Source organism: Sciurus carolinensis, chromosome 2 (assembly GCF_902686445.1).
Source record: "Sciurus carolinensis chromosome 2, mSciCar1.2, whole genome shotgun sequence".
NCBI lineage: Eukaryota > Metazoa > Chordata > Mammalia > Rodentia > Sciuridae > Sciurus > Sciurus carolinensis.
The window spans coordinates 126,745,401-126,767,474 of NC_062214.1; the positions used below are offsets into that span (position 1 = coordinate 126,745,401).

The 22,074-nt window shown below is 45.9% G+C and overlaps 3 protein-coding genes across 4 annotated transcripts; 1 reads left to right on the forward strand and 2 right to left on the reverse strand.

Moving 5' to 3' along the window:
• Positions 1-2,266: 2,266 nt before the first annotated feature.
• On the reverse strand, positions 2,267-11,923 carry Dhrs1 (dehydrogenase/reductase 1). Its single transcript, XM_047540082.1, has 9 exons — positions 11,603-11,923; positions 11,058-11,230; positions 8,875-9,018; positions 8,650-8,726; positions 4,442-4,574; positions 3,994-4,140; positions 3,214-3,283; positions 2,805-2,885; positions 2,267-2,665 (listed from the first exon to the last, which is right to left on the reverse strand). The coding sequence occupies exons 2-9, from the start codon at positions 11,205-11,207 to the stop codon at positions 2,529-2,531; spliced, it is 939 nt and encodes a 312-aa protein (XP_047396038.1). The 5' UTR covers positions 11,208-11,230; positions 11,603-11,923; the 3' UTR covers positions 2,267-2,528.
• Positions 11,614-17,854, forward strand: Nop9 (NOP9 nucleolar protein). Its single transcript, XM_047540081.1, has 10 exons — positions 11,614-12,305; positions 12,498-12,953; positions 14,137-14,247; positions 14,576-14,717; positions 14,828-15,020; positions 15,937-16,077; positions 16,413-16,538; positions 16,723-16,959; positions 17,173-17,278; positions 17,607-17,854. The coding sequence occupies exons 1-10, from the start codon at positions 12,059-12,061 to the stop codon at positions 17,762-17,764; spliced, it is 1,917 nt and encodes a 638-aa protein (XP_047396037.1). The 5' UTR covers positions 11,614-12,058; the 3' UTR covers positions 17,765-17,854.
• A 13-nt stretch (positions 17,855-17,867) lies between these two features.
• On the reverse strand, positions 17,868-20,780 carry Cideb (cell death inducing DFFA like effector b). 2 transcript variants are annotated; one of them, XM_047540084.1, is made up of 5 exons: positions 20,631-20,780; positions 20,236-20,380; positions 19,017-19,166; positions 18,612-18,802; positions 17,868-18,429 (listed from the first exon to the last, which is right to left on the reverse strand). In XM_047540084.1, the coding sequence occupies exons 1-5, from the start codon at positions 20,669-20,671 to the stop codon at positions 18,300-18,302; spliced, it is 657 nt and encodes a 218-aa protein (XP_047396040.1). In that variant the 5' UTR covers positions 20,672-20,780; the 3' UTR covers positions 17,868-18,299. The 2 variants fall into 2 exon arrangements, with proteins under 2 accessions (XP_047396040.1, XP_047396039.1); XM_047540083.1 differs by having other exon boundaries at positions 18,612-18,814.
• Positions 20,781-22,074: the final 1,294 nt, after the last annotated feature.

Sequence of the window (22,074 nt, forward strand, 5' to 3'; positions counted from 1 at the left end):
GGAGGTGCAGGAGAAGGATGGGAAACCTGAGGGCACAGGCAGAAAGTCCCAGGGAGGAGTTTTGTGGAGGAGATGGACCATCCTAGCATGAGGACAGGGACCAGAGGTGATGGAGGCACCATGGCAAAGTGAGTTCTCAAGTCATGGAGGGGGTTCTCAGGGATGGAAGGTTAAACAGCTGAAGGGACCAGATGCCTCATCTGTCACTCAAAAATAACTTGGAGACCACTGGAGATTGAGGATGAGGAAGAAGAAAAAGGGCAGCTCCAGACTCAGCTATCTTGACTTGATTTGTCTTTTGGACTCAGGCTCTGGTGGGGCCCTTATGCATGTCCCTCATTCCCTGTGCCTGAACCCCCTCTCCACTATGACTCACTTTACCACTTTCCTTGTTTGCCCGGGATCTTCCCTCCCATCATGGACCACAGGGGTCTTAAACAGTTGATGGAAACTCCTCCTCATCAACTTGTTCCCAAAAATAGAATCTTATATCCCTTAGTTCAGCTCTGCCTCCATCACCTTCCTGTAAGTGTAGGGAAGTTGGTCAGAGCTCATATCCATCGGGACATCCTTGGGCATAGGCTCCAGTCTGTCTCATTTGACACCCCTAACACATGTGTGGTTACTCTAGAAAAAGAATTTCACTTCAGGAGTGACCTGGTCTGCTTCAGTGGGGGAGACGAGGGCTGGGCTGAGCCCTGACTGGCCTCTTGCAGGCTTTCACAGTACCTCTCCACAGCCTGCATTCTCTCCTCCTTCAGTCATCACACACGCAAATATACAGACACACACTTTCTCGCTCACCCTCCCTGCTGGTGGAGCAAGGAAGTTTCAGGTACAGGAACAGCTGCATAGGACTGGAAGGGATGCTGTCTTTGGACCTAGGGCAGCTGCCTAGCTTAGAAAGGTGGGACACAGGGTCAGAACAGGCCTCAGAGACTACAAAACAGAACCCCTCAGCAAGAGAAAGAGAGGTCAGTTTGCATACAGTTAACTCTCTTCTCTGAATAAGTTCATAATTTGTGTGTATAGGCATGTGCTCTCTCTTTGGCTAGCTGAGAATGTGCTAGTAATGTCCACCTCTAGGTTGGGGACTGGGCACTAGTGGGCAGGGGATGGGAGACTTTTCATTGTACACCCTTCTAAACCTTTTGGATCTTGGGCCATGTTCATATGTTACCTCTGGAAAATGTAAATTAAAAATACAAAACAAAAATCTCTTCTTCATTCCTCATTGTTTACTTTGTGGGGGTGGTTAATCATCTTCCAGGGACCTGTGAAACACCTTAATTTGCTCGGGTGGGTTGGGCTGCATCTCAGCCAATCCCTCAGTGTCCCACTAGGGCCAGCCTCAGGCAAGCTGTCTTCTCCTTCCTGTGCCTGCTGCTGGTTTCATGGTCTCCCATACCAGTAATAATACTGCTGCAGTCCTGCCCTGACTCAAGACCCCAGTCTGCAGATGTTGCCTCCTACAACCTCTCCTCAGACCACATCTTCACTGATCACATCCATGGCAATATGGATATTGGGCCAACCTACTGCTATTGCTCCTCTCGGCCTGCCTCTCTGCCCTCTGTTCCATCTACCCACACCTCAGCCCAGTGAGTTTCATCAAATACAAGTCTGATCATGCCAGTCTTCTGCTTAAATCCTCCTATAGCTGACAATGATAGCGCCTGTCCAGATCCCCCTGAAACTTCCTTTTTTCATTTTTGTGCCTGGTGTCCCCATCAGTGTGCCATCACCTGCGGTTCTTGGGGAACTGCCCTTGGCCTCCTGTGGCCTTTTTGTGTTGGATGGCAGTTTAACTTAGCAAGCAAGATGACCCTGAAGGGTTTGTTCAATCAGTTCTGTGGGAAGCAATTCAGGTGATACTACTCCAATGAGAGTATGTCAGTGCCTCTCTCTCACATGGGTTTGGGCAGTAACTTCTTCCTCATTACAGGAAATCACAGATACCAAGAAATCTGGCCTGGTTGAATGGGACCTCACCTAGAGATCTAGGCCCAGCTAGAAAGCAGCAGACATCCCTGTGGAGAATGGAATGAAGTAATAAAAGTGGTGGGGGACTAGGTGCTTCTGAGGAGGGACCCTGTTTCCCTCCCAGCTGGGACACAGGAAATAGGCTTTGCAGGGAAGAGCAGAAATGGGTCTGGAGGAAAGGGGCCTTATCCTAGCCCTTTGAGAACTCACACATTTGTGCATCTTTGAGTCATTCTCCTAAGTCTTTGTCACTTTCTGAGCATAATCCACACTGACAGACACATGGGTGGGGAAATGGGACTTTTATTAGCTTCCAGAGTATTTTCCAATATTGATACAAAAAGTAAAATTTAGGGACAAAGAAAACAAAGGCACAGAGTAGGATGTATCAGGGCACTCAGAATTGACCATGGATGCCAAGGAGAGGCCTTCTCTTCATAACAAGGGCATGGTAGGCAAGAAAACCCAATTATTCACTGAATTGGGCCCAATCACCTGACCCCAAAAGGGAAGAGAAGCAGAGCTGTGATGTCAGGACAGGAGAGTTAGAACTTGCTGGTGTAGAGGGTGATAATCCACTTGGGCATGCGGAGGAAGCTGGGCAAGTAGGAGGCCAGCCAGCCCAGTCTGGAGACATGTGAGAAAATAGAGCTCAAAGAAAAATAGTCTTGGATGGGGCGACCTGGGGACAAAAAGAAGAATTTGACCCTGTTTCCTATTTCTCAGGCACCCCAACCCTGGCTAAAGAGACTGAGAGAAAGGAATAAGCAGGGAAACAAAAGGAATGGCAGTCAAGTCTGGCTGTTGTGTCTGGCTCTTACCATCCACATCTTGAAGGCCATAGCGTCGAGCAAGGTCACAGGATGGCAGCACCTTCCCACTCAGACTCAGGATATTGGGGTCTGTGGGCAAATGTACAGTTGGAGATACCAGGCACAGAGGTGGTGTACAGTGACAAGGTGCCCACTATGACAAGGCACTGCTGAGACAGGTTCAGGAGCCCTGGAGAACTATTTCTCTCTGTTCCTAGGAAGGCCACACCTTCCAGGAGCCAGTTGCTGAGGCTTGCAAAGCTCTTACCAGGAATTATGACCCTTGAGCTTCCAAAAGACAGAGAAAAGATGGGCATATTCCTCAATAGCCTCCCAAACCAAAACTGGATACTGGCTGCCACTGCCCTGCAGGTCCTCCACGCTCTTTGTTGTTACCAGGTACTTCCAGTGTCTTTACCTGTTGCCAAAGCCACCACACATTTGCCACTCATTTCTGTGCTTTCTGCTGACGAGAAAACTGGTCTGAACTGAAAAATGGGTTGAAAATAAAGGGTTAATTTCCAAGAGCACTCCCCAAATATTTCCTCCTTGAGGGCTAGAGGTATAGCTCAGGGATAGAGAGCTTGCCAAATCTTTCCCCTTTTAACTTCTGTTCTAGGAGAAAGAGGGGTCAAAGATCTCGTGCTGGACCTACAGGACCCAGTGTCTTAGAAGGAACCAGAACCATTTCTCCCCATGTTCTGGCAAGCCCTGCATCCAGTACCACAACATGCTGCCTTTCCTGAATAGAAGGATCTAATGGTGTCTGGACCTACTAGGCTGGTTTAATGTAGGGGTCAAGTACATAGGCTTTGGAGCTAGACAGTCTCACTTATGACATGTATGACCCGGAAAAAGCTTTTTTTCCTTCCCTTTCTTCCTTTTCTTTTTTCGTGCTGCATACTGAACCCAGGGCTTGCACATGATAAGCACATGCTCTGTCCACTGAGCTATATATATCCAGTCATGGAACAAGTTTCTTAACTCCTCTGGGTTTCAGTTTTTCCATATGTAAAATTGAGATTGTATTTTCTTTATAAGATTAAAAGAAATAATGTGTGTACAATGCTCAGCCCTATGTCTGCCCCAGTAAACACCTAGTTAGTGTGAATATTTACTCTTGTTATTGTCTTATCATTGAGGATGGAAAGGATGACTCCCTTACATTCTCCACTTCCTTTCCCCTCCCCTTACTAACCTGCTTAAAGAGGGAATCTTCAGGGCGTGCTTCCTTTGCCATATAATCCTTTAGCACTTCCGTCTGTACCAACCCTGGCCATAGAGATACATAACTGACCCCATGGCGCCGCAGCTCCTGGGCACAGTCAGCAGCCAGTCTGTCACACTTTGGAGGGAGAGAAGGCAGAATGACAGTCAAAGTACCTGATCATGTCACCTTCCTCCCCTGCCCTTCCTGCTTCTAACGGGGATGCCCCAGGTCCTTGCCCTTACCATAAGCCTACTTTCCCCCATGCAATGCCTACTCTGGCAGACCAAGGGGAGTCAAAAGGAATCATCCATGGAGCAAAGGGAGAGATGAAGGACAGCCAGAATTATCATTCTGATCTCTTGGTATTGTACCTCCCAAGCTGTAAATACCATAACTGTCTTACATCTCCCCAATCCCTGTGCCACTGTTTCCTTACCGCAGCTTTGCCCACACCGTAGGGGACATTGAACATATACTGAAGACCTCCAGGGGAGGAGATAACCACGATGAGCCCCCGGCCAGCTGGTACCATCAGCCTTGCCCCATATACTGAGCACAAGTAGTGGCCTCTAGAAGGTGGAGCAGGAAAGGGGAAGGAATGAATGGTGTTGATGCTGGCCTTGATACTGCAGCCCTTGGCTACCTCCTGCGCCCTCTGGTGGCTGCAGTCAGCCAGGGAGGCTGCATAGGGCTGGAGGCTACATTCTGGGAGGAAAATTGGTAAAATTAACCACTGACTGATGAGAAATGGCAATCTTTAGAAGAAAAAAAAAGAGAGAGAGAGAGCCATGTTACAATGACAATTATAAACATAAAATATTTCATGTGAAAGAAACTTAAGATATATATAGGGACTACATGAAAAAACTCATACTATAAAAGAACAAGTACAGACAAAACAGTGAAGAATTGACATGTAAAGCATCTGTTCTATGTAAATTAATTCACAGATTTAGTCAATTTGAGTTTTATCTCAGTAAGACTTTTTTTGGAAGAACTGACAAAATAAGGTAAAGATCAACAGGAAGAATAAATGTGCAAGGACAGACAGGAAAATTCTGAAAAACAATGATATTATCTTGTAGGTGAAGGGGAATTGGTACCTGCGCCATCACCATATTATAATGTACAATGATATAATAATTAAAAGGATGCAGTATTGGTATAAGGTAGACAAGTAAGTCAATGAAATAAAAAGTCAATAGATTCAGGTGTAAGTAAGAATACTACACAGTATTATGGGAACATTTCAAATTAATGGAGAAAAGATGGACAAGTGACCATTTGGGTTGGAACAGACTGATCCTCTACCACTTTCATTTTTTCAAAATGAATTCCAAAAGGATCAAATATTAAAAAATAAAAAAATGAAAGCATGAAAGTATTGAAAGAAAACATGATTGAAATTATAAACTTGAGGTGGGGAAGGCTTTTCTTAGCATCACACCAAGAAAGAAATTATAAAACAAGATTTATACATTTGACTGGGCACAGTGGTGCAGGCCTGTAACCCTAGCTACTCAGGAGGCTGAGGCAGGAGGATCATAAGTTTGAGGCCAACCTCAGCAACTCAGTGAGACCCTGTTTCAAAATAAAAAAAAATAAAACAAAAAAAGCCTGAGGGTGTAGTTCAGTGGTAGAGCATCCCTGGGTTAAACTCCTGGCACAAAACAAACAAACAAAGAAAAAACCTCAAACAACACAAAGATTTAACTTCTTAACAGGGGAGACACACATACACAAACACATGTACACACATATGCACACATTTCTGTATATGTAGAGACTAGAGAAGGATATGCATGCAAAAAATGATTGATAAATTGGAGAATATATTAGTACATTATATGCCAAAGGCATCTGTTACAGATCCCTTGTAAATCATTGTGAAAAGTATAACTTAATAACACAAATGACAATTCACAAAAGTATAAAGAGCCAATAAACAATGGGACAAAAGGTCAACCTCAAAAACAGATAATGGGAACTGGGGAGATAGCTCAGTCAGTAAAGTGCTTGCCTTGCAATCACAAGGCCGTGGGTTCGATTCCCAGCACCACAAAAAAAAAAAAAAAAAAAAAAAAACCAGATAAAGTAGAATCAATTAAAATCACCTTTATGACCAGACACATTGTCACTGTAATTCCACCTATTTGGAATGGTAAAGCAGGAAGATCACAAGTTTGAGGCTAGCCTAGGCAATTTAGGGAGACCTTGTCTCAAAATAAAAAAGGGCTGGAAATGTAGTATAGTGGTAGTGTGTTTCCCTAACATGTACAAGGCCCTCAATTTGAGTACTGTGCAAAAATGAAACCAAAGCAAATCTCTTATATAACTTTGGCTTATCAGAGTAGCAAAGCTGGCTTGAGTAGCCTGATATTGTCTAGTATGGCTGAGGACATGTCAGAACAAATTATTCTACTTCAGTGTTTTGAGATTAAAAATTGGTGGGAATGCCAGGTGCCATGGCTCAAGCCTGTAATTTCAGCAGCTTGGGAGGCTGAGGCAGGAGGATCTCAAGTTCAAAGTTAGCCTCAGTAAAAGCAAGGCTCTAAGCCAACTCAGAGAGACCCTGCCTCTAAATAAAATACAACATAGGGCTCAGTGGTTGAGTGCCCAAGTTCAATACCAGGTAACAAAAAAAAAAAAAAGTACATATTTATTATGGTTTGGATTTGCCATGTCTCCCAAAGGCTCATGTGTTGAAGGCTTAGTTCCCAGCAGGTGGCACTATTGGGAGGTGGAGGCAACTTTGGGAGGTGGAGCCTAGTTGGAAGAAGTGGGTCATTGGGGGCATATCCTTGAAGGTGTCTTTTTCCCCAGGCTTCCTTTCTCTCTCAGCTTCCTGGGTGCCATGAAGTGAGTAGCTTTACTCCATCTCACCCTTTTGTGATATGCTGTCTTAGCACTGGCTCAGAAATAATGGAGCCAGCTGACTATGAACTGAAACCTCTGAAACTGTGAACCAAAATAAATCTTCCTCTAAGTTATTTTCTGTCACAGTGACAGAAAGCTAACACAATTTCTTTGATTCAAAAATTCTGTTTTGGAGCTGGGGTTGTGGCTCAGTGGTACAGCGCTTGACTCTCATGTTGTGAGGCACTGGGTTCGATCTCCAGTACCATGTAAAAATAAATAAACAAAATAAAGATATTGTGTCCATCTACAACTAAAAAAAAAATTAAAAACAAAGAATTCTGGGCTGGGATTGTATCTCAGGGGTGGAGTGCTTGTCTAGCATGTGTGAGGCAATAGGTCTGATTCTCAGCACCACATATAAATAAATGAATAAAATAAAGATCCATCAACAACTAAAAAATATATTTTAAAACCAATTCTACTGCTGAAACAAATAATGGGTTAGATAAATTATTGTACCTCTTTCCAGCAGAATATTGAAAAATTTGAGACTAGCTTCAGAAAAAAAAAAAAAAAAAATAGAAAGCTCAGTGGGAGAGTGCTTTGCTAACATGTGTGAAGCCTGTGTTCAATTCCTGGTACTGTGGGGGTCGGGGGAGAAGTGGGAGAGAGAAAGAGAGAGAGGGGAGGGGGAGAGGGAGAGGGAGAGGAAGAGGTAGGGAGGGAGCAAGAGGGGAAAGGGTGGGAGGGAGGGGGAAAGAGGGAGAGAAGGAGAGAGAGACACTTGTGTGAAAAATCTGAATATACTAGGTTATTAATAGTAGTTGTTTCAGGCAAAGGAGGAAGGGATGGTGGTTAGGGAAATGACTACTGGTTTCCAGCCTGGTGTAGTGGTGCACACCTATAATTTCAGTAACTCAGAAGGCTGAGGCAGGAGGATCATTGGCTAATTTTAAGTTCTTTGGATTTCGCTTTCTTGCTTCTGTCCTGACCACTTGCCCTGTTCTTACAATTTTTCTTCCATTGTGGAACTCACAATTGTATTCTAATTTTGCTTCCCTGGGATTGCCACCAGAGTACCAAAATTGAAGCAGAGTGTGTTCTTAAATGCTTTAGTCACAGATTTCCAGATATTCTCTTGGTTACTCTCACTGGTATCAAGTGTTACTCTATCAAGTATAGTTTAATTATCTGAGAGGGTAACACTGTTTCAACAGTAACCAACAGAGGAAATATAACTGCTTATTGTGCTGGACTAATTCTAAATGCTGTACTTCATCTCACTTCCGTGCCAGATGTGTGTGTGACCCCATGACACCCTTGCCATTCCAACTCTGATTTGGTAATGCACTTGTCTGTGAGTTTGGAGTGAAGATGTGGAAGCTAAGGATGGCTGGTGTCCCCTCTTTCTTACTAATATTCTCTTGATTAATTAATCTAACTATTTTTGAAAATATAGACTACAGGTTGTGTGCATTAATGACAGGAAGAGGCTCCCTCTGGGTCTTACATTTGGATGGGCAGAGAGTGAGGCAGAGGTGGGGACAAGGGCTTATTCAGATGAAAATGATGGATAGAAAAAAGCAAAAGTTGACATTCTCAGGTACACACTCACCTGTATGGAACTTTTCCAGACATAAGAAGGGCAACAGGAACACAGGGAGAAAAAAGAGACTGGGGGAGACCAGAGGAAAAAGGAAAGGGCATATAGGGAAAGATCTGGGCCCCTAGGCTAAGTGAGTGAGGGGAGCCCAGTCACTGCAATGGGGCATGGGAAGTACACACCTGAGACCGACATTGTTCATATCATCCCAAATGGAGGCTGGGGCTTCCCAGAATGCTTTGTTGGTATTCAGGATTGTCTAGAAGGCATAGGGAAGGTGATTGGTTGGATGATCTGAAGGCAGGAAGGTATAAAAGGCTGGGTAATGGAAGGAACAGTGGGGATGAGGACTCAGGGGTCACAGGGGGAGACCAGGAGTGTGGAGCTGGATCAAATTCAAAGCGCACCTGAACTCCAGCATAGGCATTGTTGACCAGCACATCCAGGCGTCCATGCTGCTCCCGGTCTACTTGCTCAAACAGGCTTTGCACTTCACTCTCTTGACTTGAATCACACACCACAGGCACACACCGGCCTCCAAGAGATTGTGCCTAGAGAGGAACAGGGGATATGAGCTCATAGTTGCACAGTAGTGCAAGATATAAAACAATTTCCCAGAATGAAGTGGGTGTAGGAAGTGCAAAAATCAGTTCAGGCAGGCTATATTGCCCTCTAGTGTCTTTCTGGAGAGCTTTCAGTAAGGGTAGATTGGGATCTCAGATTTAAAATTTACTACTATCATGCACAAGGTGTTATATTTTGCGAACCAAGGCAAAGACAAGGCATGGAGCCCACTTCTAAAAACAAGTACCTATCCTTTCCTTGTCCTTAGTCATTTCCAACTCTCATGTCCTTAGCTCCCACCCTTCAATCTCAGCCCTCTTTCCCTCTCTCCACCGGTGCTCCTGCTTGGTCAACCTAAAAACTAAAGCTATTGGGAATTAACTATTTCCACTTCAGTTCTGCTTCACTCTCTACAATGGGTCCCCTTTCTCCAACTTCAGAGGAAGAAGAATACCTTATTCAAGAACAACCCTCTGTTCTCCAGACCCAAGTTCCAGGCCCCACACTATTACCCCTGACCCGAACTACCTTAGTGCCTTAACTTTTTTTTTTTTTTTTTTTGCGGTGCTGGGGATTGAACCCAGGGTCTTGTGCTTGCAAGGCAAGCATTCTACCAACTGAGCTATATCCCTAGCCCTACCTTAGTGCCTTCTAACTGCTCACTTGACCTTTTTGCCTTAATTTTTTAGTAGGGTGTGGTGATGCATGCCTGTAATCCCAGTGACTCAGGAGGCTGAGGCAGGAGTATCACAGGTTCAAGGCCAGCCTCAACAACTTAGTGAGAATGTCTCAAAATAAATAAAATAAAATAAATAAATAAAAGTCTGTGAATGTAGCTCAGTGGTATAAGCCCCTGTATTCAATCTCTAGTTCTTAAAAAAAAGTAATGTATCACAATCAAGCCAGTATGAACTATCTAAAACACAGATATGTTTGAAATATTCTAACTGGATCATCTCTTAGAGAATAAAGCCTAAGTTCTTCACCAGTTTTCTTTTGCCCAGTGCTGGGGATCAAACCCAGGGTCTTGCACCTGCTAGGCAACTGCTCTACCACTGGATATCTGCAACCCTTTACCAGGGTCTTCTAAGATCCAGTGTTTTCCCAGCTTCTCACATGCTACTCTTGACTTGCTTTACCTTACAACGTTCATATTCTTTCACCATTTCCCCTCTGCTCACACACAGTTCCTTCTCTTGTAATGCTTTTTATAACCTTCCTTATCTAATTCTTACTTTTCAAGGTCCAGTTCAAAGATCCCCTCCTCCAGAAATTGTTTGTGTGTGGTGCTAGGGATTGAACCTGGGGTCTTGCACAAAGTAGGCAAGTGCTTTACTACTAAACCAAATTCCCAATCCCTTAAAATTTTTTTTGAGACAGAGTCTTGCTAAACTGCCCAGGTTAGCCTAGAATTTGGGATCCTCCTACTTCGGGAGTAACAGGAATTACAGACCTGTGCCACCACACCCAACTCAGAATGCTTTTCCTAACCACTCCCTAGGATCCCTTCATGCCCTTAAACATTCTGTGCATCTCTCCGTCTTAGCATGTACCATAATCACTTTACATTGAAATGCTTGATTTCTGTATCTGACTTCCTATTGGACTCAAATTACATTTAATTAATCTTGGTAACTCCTGTGGTTTTCTCAGTGTCTAGTAAATGACAGATATTCAAATATTTACTGAAATCCAGCAAATTTAAGTGAAAATATACAGTTCAGTAACAACTTGCCTTAGAGGAAGGCATGGGTCCAAAATCCTTTAGTTCCAATTCCCAAACCCCTGCAACTCTCAAACAGAAAGTTTTTCCATAAAACTTATTTGGTGGCAAAATTCAGTCTTACCTGGAGTTACTTATGTGGTTTATCTATTCTACTCTGAGTAAATATTCACGTTTTCTGAGGAATGTTACAGTGTCATACCACCAAGCTACACCTTCAGCCCTTTACCAGAGTCTTCTAAGATCAGGTAAGGGATCAGTAAGTGTGGTTAACTGGAAGGACTCCCTCAAGTGATCACTCACCTCCTGAGCAGTGGCCCGAAGGGTGTCCATATGCCGGCCAGTAATGTAAACCGTGGCACCTGCTTGGCAGAGCTGCAAGGCAATGCCACGGCCTATACCCCTGGAGGCACCAGTCACCACACACACTTGGCCCTTCATGGGAGTTACCATAACTCACAGGCAAAGGGGGATATCTGTGGAAACAAAGAGTTGCCTTGAGGGAAGGCTGAAGATCGTGTGGAGCGGGGATACTGCTAGGAATGGGATGAAGAGCCAAAGTTGGAATCCTCTGACGCCGAGAAAAGCTTCAGCAGAGGACAAGTAGGTGCGGGCCCCAGGTCAGGCTCACTGTCCCTTTTGAGGGACTCAGGAATTTCTTGAGAAAGAAGGGGCCGGATAGGTCCCTCCAGGGGTGGGGAATTTCCAGAGGCGTTCCCTGGGGGAATGTCCACGCAGAGTCCTGGGCAACCTGGAGCGATGGTCAACGGCGTGGACGGTGCAGCCAGCAGTGAACGGAGAGGCCCGGAGATCCTGAGACCTACGTGGGAAGACCTTGTGAGCTTTACCTGCAGCCGGTGTTGCCTCTGGGATCCTCGCTCAGTCCAGTTCTCCAGACCTTTAACATATATAGTTCTAGAACGTTGATTCTGAACACAGGGCGGGACAAGGTTACTTCTTCGGGGTCAGAGTGAGGGAGCAGGGTCAAGTCCTGGTGCTGATTGGAGTTGGGCAGCCCTGGAGCAGCGGTTCAAGGGTCGCTCCTTTGCTTTCGGGCCGATTCTGGGGTAGGAACGAGGGGGCGGGGTCCTGCGCTGGAGTTAGGATCAGCCTGTGGAGGGCCCGCGACTTGGGGCACACCCACCGCGCCCAACGAGGGCCGTCGCGGAACTATGACGCAGCACGCTGCGCCAGGAGCGCGCCGGCGCTCCTCAGCTCCGTCAGGACGAGGCCTGCACCTGGCTGCCTGAGATTCCTTCTACAGTTAAGAAAGACTTCCCAGACCAGGAGGCCCCGAAGCACACATGGGGCTGGGTCCGCGATCCCCCCACAAGGCGGGGCGCCAGTTCCCAGCTAGTGGCAAAAGGGGGCGCGGGGCAAAAGGGTCGGGGCGGTTCCTACGAGGCCGCGAGCAGCATCCCCGGCCGCCTGCAGATAGGGGATCTGAGCGGACTCCAGATGGTCACCCACACCTGAGCCCCGAAGCTCTGGGGTACTTCCGACGGGCTCTGTCAGCGCTGAAAGAGGCCCCTGAAGCCGGGGAAGAACGAGGTAAGGAGCAACTAAACCAAGAGCTCAAGATCCAGGACAAGCATGGAAACTTCCTGGGGTCCTCAAGGCGTGGGCACTTAGTTTTCTCTTTCATGACCTCTTCTATCCCCATTCTCCCCTTCTTGGTTAAGTGATGGACTTTATGCTTTTCTCATTGTCTTTAAGTATTCCTGTCCTCATTTTTTTTTTTAGAGCTGATGGTGCACAATGTTTTTAAAGAGGTGGAGACTCAGGCACTGGCCTTGGCTACGAACAGGACTGGCAGTGAAATGCTGCAGGAACTCTTGGGGTTCAGTCCTTTGAAACCGTTGTGTCGAGTATGGGCTGCCCTGCGCTCCAACTTGCGCTTTGTGGCTTGTCATCGGTGCGGGGTCCATGTATTGCAAAGTACTTTGCTGCAACTGCCTCGATTGCTGGGGAGTCCTGCAGAGGAGGAGAAGGAGGAGGAGGAAGAGGAAAATGGGAAGGATGGTTCCTTGGAGACCCTGGAAGAGTTGGTCCTAGGACTAGCCTCTGAGGTGTGTGATGATTTTCTTTTCTACTGCGGAGACACACATGGCAGCTTCTTGGTCAGAACTCTGCTGCAAGTGTTAGGAGGGACTCTTCTGGAGTCTGAGAGGGCCAGACCTGGTGGCTCCAAATCATCTGGTAAGTATTAGAAGAAAGGGAAGAGGACCTGGTGGGAAGGAGAGTTTAGGAAGTTCAGAAGAAGAGAGTAAGCAAAAGAGTAAGTCTTCTTGGAGGAGACTTGATCTTGAAGACTTAGCAGAGCAGTTGGGGCACAGCTTAGAAGGCCAGAGATTAGTGTGTATATTAATAGTCAGACTGTGGAACCAGCCTAGATGTCCATGAGTAGATGAAGGAATATATATATTCAATGAAGTTTTATTCAGCCATAAAGAAAAATGAAATTATATCATTTGCAGCAAAGTGGATAGAACTAGAGACCATAATGTTAAGTGAAATAAGTCAAACTCAGAAAGTCCAGGGTCATATGTTTTCTCCCATATGTGGAAGCTGGAGAGGAAAAGGGAAAAGAAAGGTGGGGGCAGATCTCATGAAAGTCAAAGGGAAATCAGTAGAGAAAAGAAACCAAGGGTTGGGGCGGGGGAAGTGCTGGGGACTGATTGGTCAAATTATATTGTTATATTGTGTGCAGGTATGAGTATGTAACAATAACATTTAACTATAATGTACCAATTAAAAAATGTGGAAATATAGGCCTAGCGAAAATAATGTGCCAATATGATTAAGGGAACAGCTATTGCCATGGGATGTGATTTATATAGAGCAAAGGATTTCAAACTTTGTTTTCTTTTTACCATAACCCACAAAAGTATTTTTGTAAGGATGACTTCAGCTTATATGTGTGTGTACACATATTGGAATCAAGCAAAAGTTCAGGAAATAATACCCTTGCTATATGCAACCCACTCTGATATTTTCTTTCCTTTTTAATTTTATTCTGCTCTTATTTCATTAAAAAATATTAGTTGAGACAATTTGATTTCATGGTACAATTACAGGCTGTGACTTACATTTTGAAAAAGTCTGGGAAATAAGGTTATTAAAGAGTTTAAATAAGGCCTGGTTTTGGAATACCTGACTGAGGAGTTTGAACTGTCTCTTATGGATAGGGGAGCTGGTTGAAGTTTCTTAGAAAAATTAAAACAAATGTCATCTCAGTTCCGTTATCCAGAAGAGACATTTAGTTGTATGACATCTGTTCTGCATTTCCAAACTGAATTCTTGTTCATTTGTGGATTTTTTTCTCCCTCCTGGATGGCAGTTTATAATGTCACCACTACACATGTTCTTGATTTTCATTCAGAAAACCAAAGGGTCACAACTCGGGAATGTAAGCCAACTGATTTTGAGGTCCCTGAAGTCTTCTTGAATTGCCTTCAGAACCTGAGCTCCTGCTTTCTGAAGGACATTGCTGGTAAGGAGCAAAGTAGGAAGAGAGTCTAAGATCTAATTTTATGGGGGTGATTACAGGCAAGCAAGCCCTTAGGTCAGGTCATTCTTCCTTTTTCCTTTTCTTTCCCTTTCTCCTCCCTCATTTCTTCCTTCCTTCCTTTGTTTTTTGCTTTTTTTAAAAAATTTTGTTCCACCTCTTTTAAAGCTTAAATCTAGTTTGATGTTACAAAGCATTCTGTACAGATACTTTGTGTCCATAGTCCCCTTATCTTGTTGCTTAAGGTTTGAGGTTGTACAAGTGGTCTGGGTTTTGGAAAAGCTGTTTAATCATTTCTGACCTCTCACCACAGTGTTTATCACTGACAAGATCTCCAGCTTCTGCCTTCAAGTGGCCTTACAGATCTTACACCGCAAACTGCCCCAGTTTTGTGCCTATCTTTGCAATGCTGTGATTGGCTACCTGAGTACTCGCAGTTCCTCAGGAGCTGGCAGGTATGATCAAAGTTCATGGGACCATGTGAAATGAATGAGGTGATGTGCTCCAACTGCATTTTGGATGAAGTGGAGTTAAGATTGCCTGATTCCCTTCTCCTTATCCCTAGTCCCCTACTGCTGTTTCTTCGGGATCAGACGAGCTCCAGACTCCTGGAACAGGTGCTACTGGTATTGGAGCCCCCGAGGCTCCAGAGCCTCTTTGAGGATCACTTCCAGGGACATCTGCAGACCTTAGCTGCACATCCCATTGCTAACTTCCCTTTGCAGCGCTTACTGGATGCAATCAGCACCCCTGAGCTGGTGAGTTGGAAGTCTGGGCTGGGTATTTTTCTGCTATTCTTGTTCATTGGGCCTTATTTTATTATACGCCTGCCTCTGTATCTGTCTGACAACGTGTTGCCCATTGTCCTTGTAAAGTTATTCCTCAGGGTTTTCCTGGATGGAGGTACCCTCCTCTCAGAGAAGATTTGTTTTAGCTTTTCAGGTGTAAGTACCAGCAGGAAACTGACTTAATTTAAGTTTGCAGCTTGAAGTTCCATGGCCCTTTCATACTCTTGAGTATGTGGCTACAAATCCCATAAGCACTGGGGTCTTTGCCTTAACTTCTCTTTTCTTTTAAAATATTTTTTTAGTTGTAGATGGACACAACATCTTTATTTTATTTTTATGTGGTGCTGGAGATTGAACCCAGTGCCTCACGTGTGCTAGGCAAATGCTCTACCTCTGAGCCACAACCACAATTCTTCTGTTCTTTTGATGCTTAGCACCAGGCTGGGCTTCTCTGTGGTCTCATGGTTTAGGAGGTGGTATTAAAGGGCAAGTTTAATTCTAGTTTTCCCTTAGCCCTAGTTCTTCCTTACACATAGGGGTCATTTAAAGCCCCTTCCCGGGACTGGGGAGATAGCTCAGTCAGTAGAGTGCTTGCTTTATAAGCACAAGGCCCTGGGTTCGATCCCCAGCACCCCGAAAAATAAATAAATAAATAAATAAATAAATAAATAAATAAATAAATAAGGTCCCTTCCCTATGTGAGGTGGTACCTCTAAGACTGTCCACTTGTTCTGTCTTTACTCAACCAAACCAAAGTCCTGACATTGGCAGTGCTTTTTATGTTTTATTTAGTTTTTTAGTTGTTTTCAGCAGGAAAATTTCTCTGAATAATGTAGCCCACCATTAGCAGAATGCCAAGGAATTCATCTCCCATGTTTTCCCTCAGCTATCCCCTGTGTTTGAGGAGCTGAGTCCTGCCCTGGAAGCTGTATTGGCCCAGGGCCACACAGGGGTTGTCATTGCCCTGGTTGGGGCCTGCCGCCGAGTTGGAGCTTATCAAGCCCAGGTCTTGCAACTGTTGTTGGAGGTGAGTGAGTGTTACTTGCAAACCATTATTGTCATTGGTCTAAATTCTACCGGTCAGGACTTCAGCATTAGACCTTTGGACCAAGAGGTCTCATGCCAAGCCCTGGAGTGAAAATTCTCTCCCAGGACTGAAAGAGAAGCTTATTTAAGGGACAAGTGTTTATTCAACCCCTGTTACATGTGTGGAAGCTGGGCATACTTCAAGGCAGATAGGATCCTGCCCTCATGGAGCTCACTTAGGCCTTCTCAACTTTTCTGAATGTCTTTTCTGTCTAGAACGTCAAGGTTAAGGATGGAGTAGTTCTCAGAGTCATCATATTTTGTCTTCTCCTCTAGGCATTCCACTGTGCAGAACCCTCCTCCCGGCAAGTGGCCTGTGTGCCTCTCTTTGCCACTTTGATGGCTTATGAGGTGTACTATGAACTCATGGAGGAGGAGGGGGCAATGCCTGCAGAGCACCAGGTGAGGTAGGGGAGAGGCCTTGTCCCTGACTAAGTGTGCACCAGTCCCCCAGGGCTTGGGAAGCCCCTTGGGTGAGGATAGTAAGCCTTCTGATCTCATCCAAGTGAAGGTGGCAGCACCTGGGGATGAACTCATCCACTTGGTTTTGTGGCTGCCTCCTAATTTCCTATCTCTGTGCTCCCAGGTAGAAATGGCCACAGCTAGGACCCTGGGAGAAGTGACAGTACTTGGGTCTCTACTGCTTCAGCATCTGTTGCACTTCTCTACTCCTGGTCTTATACTACGAAGTTTGGGTTCCCTGACAGGACCTCAACTTCTGGCTCTGGCCCAAAGCCCTGCTGGCTCTCACGTACTTGATGCCATTCTGACCAGCCCTTCTGTGACACGCAAACAGCGCCGCCGTGTGCTGCAGGCCCTCAAGGTGAGACTTCTGGCTTTTGCTTGATTGCCCTTCATTATCCATTTAGAGGAAATGAGCTTTCTTCAGGACTCTACCTTCAGAGTCAAAGACAGGAGACTAGTCCTAGACTGTTTTGACTCAGCCTCAACTGTTCTGAAGCTTTATATCCACCCACCACCGACACAGGACATTTTGTGCACTTCTCTAGTAGAACTTGTGCTTGTCTCATTGTAGGGACAATACGTGTCTCTGGCCTGTAGTCGTCATGGCAGCCGTGTGCTAGATGCCATCTGGAATGGAGCAGCTTTGGGGATCCGAAAGGAAATTGCTTCTGAGCTGGGTGAGTTACCAGTGCTTGTCTGCAATGTTTCTAAACTTCCCTTCTCTTATGGCAGAATGCTGGGTGACTGGAGAGTGGACTTAAATTCAGTAGAGATTTCAGTTCTCTTGGTCACAGATTCTTAGCAGTCTACTCTCACCTTGCCCTCTGTTGACAGATTGTGCAGTCCTCTGCTCCCACCCTTCCTTCTTGCTTCGGTTCTTTGGAGAGGCATTCACTCTGTCCCAGGGGCACGCCCATTGTTGGGGAAAATATGGAGGGAACTGTACCCCAAGAAGAACCTGTCTTTTGCATGAATGGTACTAAACATGAGTGGTTCCTTTTGCAGGTGAGCAGAACCAGGAACTGATAAGAGATCCTTTTGGCCACCATGTGGCTCGAAATGTGGCCTTGACTACCTTCCTGAAGCGGCGAGAGGCTTGGGAACAGCAGCAGAGTGCAGTAGCCAAGCGAAGGCGGGCATTGAACTCAGTACTTGAAGACTGAGGACTTGGAGTCTGGAACTGGGTGTTGATGGGGAGGGTGAAAGGAGTACCTACTATCTCCCTCTCCTGGTTTAAATTGAAGTCAAAAGTCTTTTTGGTATACATTTTTATATTTTTACTGGAAACATTTTTATTTTTTTAGAGGAAAGATATGAAGAATTAGAGATTTCAAGGTAAAATGAGAGAGGGTTGTCATCAGTGTGCTAGAGCTTAGGGAGAGGAGTCAGTAAGTATCTCAATGTAGCAGCAATCAGGTTGAGATCAAGATGCCTGGGAACAGGCTTGTGGCCTTTTAGGATAAGTGGGAGACTGGGAATGTGGGTAGGAGAGGGCAGCAATTCTTCAAGAAAGGATATAGGCTAGGGGAATAAGGTGTTATGCTCATGAATTTTGTCATGATAGGGGTGGAGGACAGTGGGGAAAGCAGGAGAGTTGTCCAGGGTACACTGTCCACAGGGCCCAAAACCTGATGCTGTCACAGTCTTCACAGCATGTCTCATGAAACAAGTGTGGGGGCAGAAGTGCAAAGCCCCTTCTCAATAATGGAGGTGACCCTGCCGCTGCCACTGCTCTGCCCCCTCCACTACATGGCGAAGGGTGGAGGAAATTCCCAGGAGCATGTGTCCCAGACCTTGCAGCAGTGAGGAAATCAAACGAAGGAGCTCCCTGAAGGGCAGAGATGAGAAAATCAAATGATTACGGGAGACTGAGAGTTGGCTCTTGAGCTGGGAGCTGGGTTTTTTTTTTCACAAGGGGTAGCTAACTGGGGATAAGAGAGTATAGGAGATGGAATTAGGGGGACTGTCTGATGCTAGGAGATGGGCTCGTATGACATATTGGTCTCTCACCTGAGTACTTTTTTGGGACCAACTCCTTGAAAGTCACAGCTCATGGAGTAGAGTCCATAGAATGTGGCTTTGATGTTTAGGCTGCCAAAGAGGTCTCGAGGACTTTGCTTGTATACATCAAAGGTAATGCGGGCAATGTCTTTGCTGTGCTTCGGCTTCTCCCGGCCCAGGCCATATGACAGCACCCCACTCTGTAGGGTATCCTTGTTAGTGCAGTGGACACTGAATACCCCTGTCAGCACTGGGTCAGACCCACCCTCTCTTGGGCTTCTGTCCACCATGTCCTGGACAATGCCATAGCTCACCCTGTGCCTCTATACCTAAAATCAGGGTTAGCCTAGAGAAGGAGTTTAGGAAAACTATAAAGGATTGGTGGCCTGAACAGTGCAAGTAGGAACCTCTTACCCTGGTGGGACTCCAGCTCTGTCCCAACTCCAGCACCATCAGGCATGTGTCATCCTCCAGCATCTGGAAGAAGTCCTCACTCTCCACAGAGGTCCCATCCTCTTCTAGCACCAGTGTTAATGTTCCATGCAGCAGCAGGGTCTCTAGTGCCTATTCAGTGGCAAGAAGCGGAACAGCAGATGTTGTGCCTTGTCTCTCCCCTCTAGCTGCCTAACATTGACACTGGTCAGTATCCCAAGTCTGCTTTATAGCACTTTGCCATCCCAGGTAATGGCAGCAACTCTCAATGTACTTTAGTTGTTGGGGGACCTCACTAGGGGCTTTTTTCCTTTTTAAAATTTTTTTGTGATGCTGAGTGTCCAGGGTCTCCACATGCTAGGCAAGTACTCTGCTTCTAGACTGAACCCTCAGCCCTCTTTTTTCCTTTTTACTCCTACCATGTCATCGTCACCACCCTCCTGCTTCCCTCCCTCTAAGTCATTCCTACTGGTTTAGAATTAAAAGTTTAGTCAGGAGTTTGGCACAATAACTCATGCTTGTCCCAGCTACTTCTGAGACTGAGGTGGAAGAATTGCTTGAGCCCAGAAGTCTGACATCAGCCTGGGCACAGAACAAGAGCTTAGCTCAAAAAAATCTAGCTAGATCTTACTGTCTTGTCTGCAATGTCTCACCTCCCTCTTCCCGCAACCTCAGTGCTTTCCACAATCATTTTCAGTAATGATGTCCTCACCATGTGCCAAATATCTATGAGGACATTACATACTTACCTTCTTTTATTCCTTTCAACAACACTAGGAAGTGGTTTGTTATTATTCCCTTTGAATAAATGAAGAAACAGGTTTTGATTTGATAGGTCAAATAACCTCCCAAGGTTTGATAACACGGAAATGGTAAAATCAGAATTTGAATTTGGGTTTTCATACATATCAGCATTTCATACCGACTTCTGAATTCCATCCTCCAGCCTTTCCTATGTACTGTTTCCCCTATCCCCTCACCAAAAAAAAAAAAAAAAAAAAAAAAGCCTACAACTTGGAAAATAAATAAATTTACCCCAAACCAACAGAAGTTACTTGGCTTACGTCCTCTGCCCCCATCCACTTTAGCCTCGGAGGGGCAGTCATGTGAACGTAGCCCTTTCTGCTGTCATTTCAAGTTGTCACTGTTGAGCCCTGTGGCTGCCCCCTGCTAAAGGAACCCGGGAACCTGGCTCACTCACCTTATCTAGCAGTTCCTGGCGGGTGGCAGCTGTCAGACCTTTGCGAATTGTCCGCTTGTGGTCACAGACCCGGAAAGGTCGCTGAGGTGGTGGAGCTGAGGCCCACACCCTGCGGCCAAGCTCGGAGCTCATATTGGATACAGCCCTAGTAGTTGGGAAGAAAGGGGGAGGAGGGGAGGTGGGATGAGTGAAGAGCCAAAGAGGGAGGGTCCTAGGTTTGCCGATCAGCTAAAGTAGAGGCCCTGGATTGGGGGTTGAGTCTAATAGTTTGGGAACTGGGTAAACCTGTGAGGGAGGAGGCAGGAGGGGAAGAGAGTCTCCCAGGGGCTGAATGGAGTTTTGTTCCCCGCCTTCCCATATACCCAGAGTTAGAGGGTGAAGGAGACAGGAATCACCTGAGAAGGCCATTGGGGTTCAGGGGTGAGAGGTACTCCATGGTAGAGGGAAGGAGGAGGGTTGCCTTCCTGGGGCTTCTGCACTGTGGTGCTGGGGCTGAAGTGATGTTTTCTCTTATGAAGCTGGGCTCATAGTCCTATGAGGTGGGAAGTGAGTCAAGCGGACTCTGGCCCCCCTTCCTGGCCAGTATGAAGGACAAAGTCCAAGGGGAGAGGAGGAGGGGCCTAGATAAGATGATAGAAGTTGGACTTCCCAGCAAAATGCTCAGAGGTGTACATGCATGGGTGCCCATGTGTGTGCATATGTGTCTGTGCGTGCATGTGTGGGTGTGTGGTGAGGCCACATTTTGGGAGTGTAAAAAGGATGGAATGTGACCTCTGGTGTTTTTGTTTCTGTGGAAGGAATTTCTAGGAACAGTTTGTGGCTCCCAGCTGCTGAACATTGCATTATATATGAGCTGCACTGTTCCGTGCTGCCATCTACTGGAAAAGCCATAGGTTGCAACTTCCTGGAAAGAGGGTGGAGGGTGAGGAAATGGGTTTAGGGTGGGGAAATAGGGTGGGAAACGGGCTTGGGCAATGCTTGGAGAAAATGAGAGGTGAGCCAGGTGTCTGGAAATGGTATGAGGAAAGGATGGATCCTGATCCATGGATCCAGGATCACCGGATCCTGCTGGGACACTGGCCTTCCTGTTGATCTGCTCCTTCCTTGTTTGGAGGTGTGATGGTGCACCCTGTAATCCCAGCAGCTCAGGCCAACACTTCCTTGGCTCATTCTCCAGAACTGCTGCTTCAGTAACATTGTAGTAGTGATCTTTCTTCTCATCTTTTTCATTTCACCAAGTAATCGGCATAAAGGAGATATGAATTGGGCAGGAGTTGTCCCTTGATGGCATTAGGACTTAAGCTTTTGGGGCCCTGGGTTCCATCTCTGATTTCAGTTGCAGTGTGATGGACATTGCATGGAAGCTTAGACTCACAGTAAACACCTCAAATGAGCACAATTCCTGCTCTCTTGCTTTGGAAGGAGCCTACAGGGTCCCCTGTTCCCCCAACTTTCTTTGTTCTGAGAAACATGGAGATCCTTCACTGCCCAGTGACTCAACCAGCTGCATTTTTTTTTTTTTCTGTGCTGGAGTTTGAACCCAGGGCCTTGTGCTTCCAAGGCAAGCACTCTACCAAGTGAGCTATTTCCCCAGCCTCCAGCTGCATTTCTTACGCAAACTTGGAGCTTTGAACTTTCCCAGACACAGATAAAGGTGTTTAGATTGTTGCCCAAAACACTGAAACTAGCCTCAGCCCTGAACCAAATTCTTTAAACCCTCTCATGAACTCCTCACCCCAATACCCTTACTGCCTGGGGTAGGTCGAAATCTTTTCCTTTCCCTGTCATAAAGATACACTGCAACCTGCTCTGTAAATACTTGAGACCAATCACTCTGGC

Coding starts and splice junctions, on each gene's coding strand:
- Dhrs1 (XM_047540082.1), bottom strand. CDS start 11,207: ATGGTAACTCCCATGAAGGGCCAAGTGTGTGTGGTGACTGGTGCCTCC. Junction 3,284..3,993: donor AAGATTCCCTCTTTAAGCAG/GTTAGTAAGGGG, acceptor CCCATTTTTCAG/TTCAGACCAGTTTTCTCGTC. Junction 2,666..2,804: donor TGGCCTTCAAGATGTGGATG/GTAAGAGCCAGA, acceptor TTTTGTCCCCAG/GTCGCCCCATCCAAGACTAT.
- Nop9 (XM_047540081.1), top strand. CDS start 12,059: ATGGGGCTGGGTCCGCGATCCCCCCACAAGGCGGGGCGCCAGTTCCCA. Junction 12,306..12,497: donor TGAAGCCGGGGAAGAACGAG/GTAAGGAGCAAC, acceptor TTTTTTTTTTAG/AGCTGATGGTGCACAATGTT. Junction 16,539..16,722: donor CAATGCCTGCAGAGCACCAG/GTGAGGTAGGGG, acceptor CTGTGCTCCCAG/GTAGAAATGGCCACAGCTAG.
- Cideb (XM_047540083.1), bottom strand. CDS start 20,671: ATGGAGTACCTCTCACCCCTGAACCCCAATGGCCTTCTCAG. Junction 20,381..20,630: donor AACCCCAATGGCCTTCTCAG/GTGATTCCTGTC, acceptor CCCAACTACTAG/GGCTGTATCCAATATGAGCT. Junction 18,815..19,016: donor AGAGCTGGAGTCCCACCAGG/GTAAGAGGTTCC, acceptor TGCACTAACAAG/GATACCCTACAGAGTGGGGT.